We start from the raw sequence: 9608 nt of genomic DNA on the forward strand, positions 1-9608 counted from the left end.
AATATAGTTTAGCTTTAAGAAAATTTCAAGTTTACATTAATTCTTTCCCACACATCGAGAGAGAGGGAGGGAGTTGCGTGTTATTGTAGAGGATTTATGAATTTGATCACTAGAAAAATGTAATAAGGGATTTCAATGTGATCAATAGAAAAACATAATTATAGATTAAAGGAGATGAACATCCAAGCTAAGTGCAACTACTATTAGGTTAAATTATTGGTTTGAGGACATTCAAGCTAAGTGCCACTACTATTATAATTAAAGGCTCTTGTCTATTCGAAGTGAAGATAACATCTTGCCATTTGCATACAATCAGTTAGTGTCAAAAAAGTACTAAGAATTCAAGAGACTAGCTGATGCCGTGATAGGCCCTGAAAATGTAACCATAAGGTGCGGTTTTAGTGCAACAATCCACATGGATCAAGAGGTTTCAGCAGTATTGAGACTCAACACAATGCTTCGCATTCTCTTGAGAAACTTGAACAAGAACATACCATTGTGTCTTTGGTACATCTGGCTCTTATAGAAAGTGCCAGAAACTTTCATAACAAGCTTTGAGTCCATGTTGTGCTCAACAGCAAGGATCCTTTGGTGGCCAGTTAGGGACAAGCGCACCTTGAATCAAAATCATCTCTGCGTCACCTCCATATGCTTTTGGATCAATGAAGTCCGCACCGAATTCCTCAACCAGAACAAGACTTGTTTTGATGTCATTCAAGAAACTAATCTAGGTGGTTTTCTCAGCAGGTATTGAGTTAGTCTGGCGAACAAACATCAATATGTAACAACAAAACAGAAGCCCTGTTGCCATGCATGTGTATGCGCGGCGCTTGGATTTAGTAGCGAATACCTTGTCTCTTGTCACTTTATCAACAAAAGGCGCTGCCATCTTCCATAAAGCTACTAAAATTGAGGGAGCATTCACAAAATACAGCATCATTAATCGAGCTCTGGGTAATGATTCTGAGTAAACGACCAAGGCAAACACTTCAAAACAGGGCTCATAGAGATGGCAATGATACAAGCCGGAGCCAGAATACCTGTACAAGCTGGAGGCCGGAGACCAAAGACTTAAAATCCCAAGCCTCTCTATCCAAGCCCCTCCAAGTCCACAATCACGATGAGCTTTTCAACACCTGCTGGAGCACTAAACATCCGAGCACAGAAACAATCAGGTCATGAAAAAGCTGCGGATGGGACACCACCTCACATTACGAGAAGGCCTTAGGCCGCTAGATCTGTACCTGGCAACCGCTTTGTCTAAACTGTACACTGTAAATCCTGATTCGACAAGTGCAAAAGGGTGCAAGAATGTGATAGATGTGTGTGTATATGTCCATATGAGCAGCCCTATTCAAGTACAAGTATGCATGAATCTCACTCTTGAACTCTTCGAAATCCATCTTGTTGAAGATATGATGGCAAGCAATGAGAAGAAGCAGAGGGCATCTCATCTTCTTCGAGAGGCCCAACAAATAGAGCTTCCCCTGGGCCAGCTCAGTCTCTACTTGCTCTCAGAGATGAATCCCTGAGGCACAAGGAAGCCCTCCATGTCTGGTGCTGGGACAGTATCTCGATGTTGGGCGGCACGTGCATCGGCGCAAGAACCTCAGAAGCATGGCGTCGTCAATTCCCTCCATTTTGAGCGATTTGATGCCTGCGCAAGATGTTGGGTAGGAGCAGAAGGGGGGGAGGAAGGTGGGGCGAGGGTTTAGTACTAACCTGCATGGAGACGCCTTGCGCGAGGAGAGAGGTTCGCATTTCGGCAACTTCATCTCCACGCCATCGTCTTCTGGGTGCCAGACCTCCATGCAGTGTTCGGAAAAAATGTGTCTCAGCTGAATATCGTGCCGTTTTCAATTTCCAAAATGCCGGTTGAGGGCAAGGGGAAAAGGAGAATGTAAAAACCTGCCTAATCTTCTAAAATTTCCTCTTGGCAAATTCAAGGAAAGGAATTTTGTATGTTTGAAAAAATGATTTTTCCCGAACACTGCCTCCATGCTTCCCGTCCTCTACTGCTTTCTGCTAGACACCAAGAAGTTATGATAGCTCCCCATCACCATCTGGTTGTAGAGGTGAGCTACTATTTGAGCTACCCGGAAAACATCATTTTCCTAAGGGAAAATTACCAAAATACCCCTCTAATTTGCAAAAAGTCCCAAAACACCCCCAATATTTTGTCACAAATTCCCAAAATGCCCTTCAATTTTTCCAAAATTCCCAAAGTACCCCTGGTCGTGAGATTAAATTTCTTGAAAGACGAAAAAATTTGTAGCTTTTCATAAGAAGACTAATTGTCTATCAATACAAGATGCTAAAACTAGAATTTGGGTATGTTACGTAGGCTTTGGAGATTAATTGCCCTTTTTGCAAGGTAATTTGTGACAAATTAAATGCTAAGCACTCAAAAACGGATCTAAATTGTCAAAAAGGAATAAAGATTACAAAATCTTGAACAGTCCAACCAATATATATGCAAGGGTATTTTGGTAATTTTTGAAATTTGAGGAGTATTTTGGGAATTTCCACAAATTAGAGGGGTATTTTGGTCATTTTCCCTTTTCCTAACTATATGCAATTCCTCTTGATGTTTTTTGGCTTGCCTCAAAGGGGTGAGGCCTTAGGCCGTTTACACACTGCCCATGGCAGCCCATAACCTGCCCAAGCCTGGGTCTTTAAAAATAAAACATGGGCAGCCTTTGTCCAACAACCCCGTTACACACAAGGAGCCCAATTCAAAAAATCAACTCTCTCAAAAATCTGAAAAATGGGCAAGTGTGAGCTAGTCATGTGAGGCAAAGAAAGAGTGCATAAAATTCTGGCTGCACCTGTCTTTCAAGACTCCATACATTGTCGTCACATGCTCTACCTCATCGAGCAATCCAACTCATCTTAAGAAGTCACTGTCTGAGTTCATTATGTAAGACAAAAGGCAACATTGATAGTCAAAATTGAGGATACAAGAACACAGCAGTATTTTTGGACATCAAATCCCCATAGTATTGAGCCTAGACACAACACTCACAAAAACCATGGAACTCAAACTCTTAAAATGCTGATCAAACAACTACCAAACTCCACTTTAGACAAAACAACATTTGAAGATTAAAGAAATTGAACAAAGTACATTCCATTACAAAAAATCTCCCTAGTTGTCACTGTCAAAACTCTCATCGGCAAAGTCATCGTCTCCAAACATGAGCATCACACTTCTCCTTGCTCGCTCATTGAACATTACTTTTGAATGATTGTCACGCCTCTATGCTCCAGTTACATTTGTAGCATCAAAAGGAACATTGCCCACATTTTGTGCCCTCTCGACTACTTGTGAGGGATCCGACTCAATCAAGCTTGTGACTTCTACAAGATCAGCAGTCAACCCACTACAAACTATTGGATCACGGTTGGAGACTACCTCCTCGGCTTGTGCACGCCGCAGCTCACCTTGTGCTTCTCGTACCCACACATCATTAAATGCATCCCCATGGACAATGCACATATTGTGCGATACCAAACATGTGCAAATCATCTTTGGGACATTGTGAAGAAGCATGTCACAACGCTATAATAGAACTCTAAGACGAGCCACATCGAGCCACAATGCCTATCCTACTTGTGGGCCATCATTGGTGACCGAGTGGCCAGATGCCTTGCACATGGTAATCTATCCAAACAACCATAATTTCTTGTCCCAAAATCATATCAAATAAAAGGCTCCAAAAAATGGGAAGACACCTCTAAAGTGCACAATGGTAGATTGGGCAAGCATTTGCGAAGAACACTACAACAATGACCCCTGTCTACTCCACCAAAAGGTATGTCAAGGTACGCTGTATTTCTAAGGCTTCCATATTGGAAGGACTTATGAATACAACACCTCTTAGATCCCATGCACATATTCAAGAATGTAGCTCACACCCTATGGGACCACATTATAGGAAAAGGGGGCTCTTTGGAGGCAAGGGAGGCTTGAAACATCTCCAGCTAGCCTCTGTCACTCCATGTCGAGCCCCCAATGGGAATATTGTGCTTCCTAAAGCCCCATGGATTCTAACCAAAGATGAGCTAGATTGAGGGAACAGTTCCATTGTATCTATTTGCACACCAACCGGATACATGAAGTCACTAAAGGGAGCTTTCACAAAAGCAAAAAAAGGTGCAAGCATTCAATTGTATGGGTTGAAGTCCCATGATTGGCACAAGATGTTACAAGTCATTTTTTCAATCATTCGTTATCCTCTCCCTCGTTTTGTGTAGATGTTGATTTTTTTGTATGACTAAAATCATATTTTGTTTTAATCTTTTGACATTGTAGTTCATTTCGTTGGTGAGTACGTACATATGCCAAGACAACTAAATGAGGAAATCTATTTTCAAGCTTGGGGAGATAGTAAGGTACATCATATCTCTATTCAGCTAAATTTTTCTATATACACTATATCCTCAACATGCACTTAGTCTACTATTGTGTTATCTATAGAGTTGTAAGCTCCAAAGAAATTGAAATAGATTCCATTCCTACTGCTTAAATGCTAGAGAAACAAGAGAAAGTACAAATAGTGAGACTACAGGTCGAGCCAGAGGCATGCATGGCCAATGTTAACATTAGATATATTTTCAGCCAAGTGTTGGTAGAACTTTAGCTTTTAACTTTTAGTCTTTTGTAAGTTAATTGACTTGTACCTCTTCATTTCTGGAAGTAAGTTACCTCGCACCCCTTGTAATGAGATGTAAGAGAGAAAATGGAATGAATGAAGGGTTCTGGCTATGGAGTATCTCAGTTTCTCTCTATTCTCTATATTCAGTCTTTATTCTGTTCCCTGAATCTGTACTGCAACCCGAATAGGAAATGAAACTGTGTTAATTCTGTGATGAATTACTGTAATCTCTTGATACATGATTCAGTTGTAAATGCCTCAATAACACTTGGCAATGTTCTTGATTGTGGAGCAAACTTTGATCAAGTCAAAATGGGCAATGGGATGATTTAGTAAGGGCATATGGCGGTTGCAACTAGAGATTTCCTGACAGCTTTCTCCAATTCGCAATCAGAGGAAGAGGAGCAGGAAGAATACAATCGTATTTTGCTTTAGGACCATTTTTTGACACTACCCAATGATATAAAACTTCAAATCGCTTCTAGGGTGTTTCAGTATTATAGGGCGTTGTTACTCCCATTTGGATTATCTAATGGTCCAATTAGTCTAACTAATTGTTCCAATAGTATGCAACTCAAAATTTTCATGAAAATTACAAGCAAAAGAAGATATGTATGAGTGATTCAAAGGATCCACCACCAAAAATCTCCTATGGCACTAGGTTTCAAAGAAGAAGATGGGATTCATGGTTGGAATTTCAACTTCAAAGAATAGGTAGTCATATATGGGAAGAGATTCCTGAAGTAGAAGCAGTTACAAGTTTGCCACCAATTTCTGAAGGGACACGATCTAGAGGGACTAGCAACACAAGTGGAGATCAACAACAAGAAGCAGGGTAAACTTCTTCACCTAGGCCAACAGAGAAGGGAAGAAACCCAACTCCTGAAAGGGTCATCCATCAGTTAGTTGGCATTCAGGCACTACATCAATTTTTGAGGGCAAAGAGGCAACTGCAGTTTCATACAGTACCACCACCTTTACCATTGTTGAACTTCAATCCTTTGGGAGGTCAACAAATTCAACAAGTACCCATTATGGCACAACCGCCACTCAACCCTAAAGTCAGGGCAACATAATTTAGTGGGAAAGAATCCCAGGATGCTGACAGTCATGTGGGACAGTTTGAGACAAGATGGTCTACTAGTGGGTATGATGTACTTTATAATGATACTATCAAGAAGGAGTATTTTGCAGTAACATTGAAGGGAAAATCCATGTCCTGGTTCATGCAATATGGTACTGTTGCATTCCCTGATTATGATAATTTGAAAATCAAATTTTTGGCCAGGTTCAGGGTAGAGAAAACCCCTGAAGATGTTCTGAAGAAAATCAAAAAAATAAAGCGAAAGGATTTGTTGGTAGAAGACTATGCCCATCAATTTAGAAACTTGATGAACAGGTTGCAAGCCAATCAACGACCTTCTTGGGAGCAATTGGGTGACTACTTCTGTAGAGGTTTGAGGAAGCATTTGAAGAGTGCAATTGCAAGTCATGCTCCTCTTACCCAACCTCAAGATTTTGGAAACATAGTAGATGTAGCCATGAGAGTTGAGAGAACATATGGCACCAGTGAACAAAAGAAAAGTAAGAAGAAGAAGTCCAAGCAGGACTCAGAGGAAGAGGAAGAGGATTCAGATTCAGATTCAGAGGATGATGATGATGAGGAAACAGATTTTGATTCTAATCAAGAGACAGATTTTGAGGATGAGGAAGAGGACACATGGAGTGCCAAGAAGAAGAAATCCAAAAAGAAAGGATCAAAGTCAAAGAAACAAAATAGCAAAGGCAAAGCCAAGAATGATAAGTTTGAAGCTAAGGAGCCAAATAATATCAATAAATAGATTTTGGACAAACTGAAGGAGATGCAGCCACAATCATTTTTCTAGTCCTGCCAAATCACCATATTGTCAGGTATGTCAAAGGCCTGGACATGATTATGATAATTGCTACTATAACCCTAACTTTAGAGGAAGAACACCAGCACATATTTTGGTCAAAATGGAATCAATTGCAAATTGGTGGCACCACAACCCTTTAGGGGTAGATTTCAGATTTCCAATCAACCACGGTAATTTCAACAAGGGAGTTGAAAAAATGTGACAAGATTTCAGCAATCAAACAATACAATGCAGCCATGTACTTATTGTGGTACAATCGGGCACAAGCAAGGACCTTCTTGTGAGCTTTGGTGTAAGCATAGAAATGAGAGAGGGATTCGAATTGTGAACTTCAACTCTCCAAATACAGGAACTGGTTCTTCTAATGATGGAAGAATGAAACAACCAACTCAGGTTAATGCAGTCTTTTTGGAAGAAATTGATATTTCAATAGAAAAGAAGGGCAGTCAATAAGCAGAAACTGCCTGCAAATTACAGTTTATTGAGGAACCAGGGGAAAAAATCACAAACTCATACACCCATTCTTTACATTCTTCTCAGTGTGATTATTCTCAATGTATTGAAATTGAAGAAGTGCTGGAGAAACCATTGGCAGCACAGAGTTTGGTTATTACTAGGTCCAAAGGGAAGTTGCCCCCACAGGAAAAGGAACATGGAAAAGATCCTCAGGATCCTATTGATTGGAAAGCTCAGGATAAAATCCGAAGAGGAGTTCTAAAGGAAATCCAATCCAATCAAAAAAACTGAAGATTCATCACATTTTTGGCCAACTAGTTTAGTGCAAAAAATATGGAAGAATTTGGACAGTAAACGATCCAATTCTGAAGAGTTACAGTATCACGTGAAATTAGATAATTCAATACAGTCTCTTGCTAAGCGTCTCTCAGATGATTCTTTTTGAAGCATTTATGGATGCCCATATTTCAATGAAGGTGGGACAACTGTTGAAATTAGTTCCTGACTTTAGTCAGGGATTCCTCAGGAAACTGACAAATCAGGTTAGAGAAAAGGATTTGCAACCGAAGGAGGAAATGAGCAACATTCATCTGGCACATATCCATTCTGGAGAGGTAGCACCAGTAGATGTGGACTACAAGGTTCCAGTAATCAATATTTCCACTGGGAAAGCATATTTGTAAGATGTGTTAGTGGATGGAGGATCAAGGGTAAATATCCTTCCTGAATCAGTTTGTAAGAAACTGAATTTAACCAAATGGGAACCTGCACCTTTTCAAGTGAAGATGGCAGACCAAACAAGAGTACATTCTTTGGAAATTTGAGGAATCGGACTATCAGTGTTGCATGATTAATCTTTGTTGTTAATTTTGTGATTCTAAGATTGGAGGAAACAGCATGCTTCTATCCAATGATCCTGGGAAGACCATGGTTAAGAGCAGCCAAAGTTAAACAACTTTGGGGTGCAGACACCATTTTTATTAAACAAGGCAAGAAGAAGGTCATTCCTAGGAAAACTATCCCACCTGGTTTTTGACCCATGTATGCAGAAGGCATCAACATGGGAGAAGTTATTGAACAAGATGAGGAAGAAGAATTCGTTCAAAAGAATGAGAGAGTCGTTCCTATTTTTTAAGTAGATGTGCAAAAGATTGCAGATGCAGTTCAGAAACAGGTAGAGTCACCTGACATAAGACTGAGAGATAACAGAAATGTTTCAGGTAGTACAGTTATTACTAAAAAGTTGCAAGAGGAGCAGGAAAAAATAGAAACAATAAAGCATGCAAAGAGAATGTTTGAGGAGCAAATGTCAAAGAGTTCAAGAGTCAGAGAAGATTATTTAGAAGATATAATTTGGGAGAGGAAAAAGAGCCCAAATTTGTCAGGGTGTCCACTGAATTGGACCTGAATTTTAAGAGGTCATTGAAAACCTTATTGCAGAAGTTTAAAGATGTTTTTGCCTAATCTTATAATGTTATGAAGGGAGAAGATCCAGCAATATATCAGCATAAAATCAATTTAAAAATTGATGCAGTACCGGTGAAGCAGCAAAGGTATAGGATGAATCCTAACTATGCCAAACAGGTGAAGGAGGAAATAGATAAACTGATGGAAGTAGGTTTCATCTATCCAGTGGATAAAGTAAATTGGTTGTCACCCATTGTGATGGTTCCAAAGAAAAATGGCAAAATCAGAGTCCATGTGGATTACAGAGAATTGAATGCTACTACAATTACTGATCCATTTCCATTGCCTTAGTGTGATACAATGCTAGATGCAGTTACAGGAAAGGAAATGTATAGCTTTCTAGATGGTTTCAGTGGCTATAATAAGGTTAGTATGGCTTTGGAGGACAAGGACAAAATTGCTTTTATTATAGAATGGGGTGTATATGCTTCCACGGTAATGAACTTTCGACGGAAGAATGCACCACCAACTTTTCAGAAATGGATCATGGAAGTTTTTCATTCTTACCTGACAACATTCATGAAAGTGTTTTTGCATGACTTTAGTGTCTCAGGAAATAAAAATGAATATTTGTTTCATTTGAGGTTATGTTTTCAGAAATGCAGGAAGGCCAGGATGTCACTCAACCCTGCAAAGTGTGCATTTGCAATGAAAAGGGGAATTTTCTTGGGTCACATAATCAGTCAGGCATTGCAATTGACCCCAAGAAGGTGGAAACTATTTTGAAAGAACATGCTCCTAAAAATGTCAAGCAGCTGATGAGATTTGTTGGGCAGGTTAAATGGCATACAAGGTTTTTGAGATACTAGCTCATGGATGCTTACCCCTGACTTATTTAACCAAAAAGAATGTGGATTTTTGTTTGGAAGGAGGAGCAAGAAAGGGCTTTTACTTTATTGAAGAAGATGCTAGTAATTGCACCTATCTTAATTTCTTCCAATTGGAAACAACCATTCCACCTATTTGTAGATGCTTCTCATTCATCCATTGGTGTAGTTTTGATGCACGAAGCTGAAAAATAATGGTTTAAACCAATCTACTATGCAGGCAGGGTGTTGTCCTCTGCAAAAAAAAATTATTCAGTCACTGAAAGGGAATGTCATGGGATGATTTTTGGACTTCAGAGTTT

The 9608-nt window shown here is 39.7% G+C and overlaps 1 protein-coding gene across 4 annotated transcripts; it reads right to left on the bottom strand.

The window, feature by feature from the left end:
* Window positions 1–248: 248 nt before the first annotated feature.
* Window positions 249–3499, bottom strand: LOC147453102 (uncharacterized). Of its 4 annotated transcripts, XM_086519083.1 has the most exons (9): window positions 3275–3499; window positions 1382–1487; window positions 1245–1281; window positions 1137–1147; window positions 1041–1049; window positions 851–963; window positions 616–727; window positions 495–519; window positions 350–371 (listed from the first exon to the last, which is right to left on the bottom strand). In XM_086519083.1, the coding sequence occupies exons 1-9, from the start codon at window positions 3497–3499 to the stop codon at window positions 350–352; spliced, it is 660 nt and encodes a 219-aa protein (XP_086375209.1). The 4 variants fall into 4 exon arrangements, 1 of the variants encoding a protein (XP_086375209.1); XR_015189020.1 differs by lacking the exon at window positions 3275–3499 and having other exon boundaries at window positions 249–760; window positions 1041–1861; XR_015189021.1 differs by lacking the exons at window positions 1245–1281; window positions 1382–1487; window positions 3275–3499 and adding an exon at window positions 1723–1833 and having other exon boundaries at window positions 249–963; window positions 1041–1147.
* Window positions 3500–9608: the final 6109 nt, after the last annotated feature.

The sequence above is a fragment of the Adiantum capillus-veneris genome, chromosome 8, assembly GCF_014529385.1.
Source record: "Adiantum capillus-veneris isolate H3 chromosome 8, ASM1452938v2, whole genome shotgun sequence".
In the NCBI taxonomy this organism is placed as follows: domain Eukaryota; kingdom Viridiplantae; phylum Streptophyta; class Polypodiopsida; order Polypodiales; family Pteridaceae; genus Adiantum; species Adiantum capillus-veneris.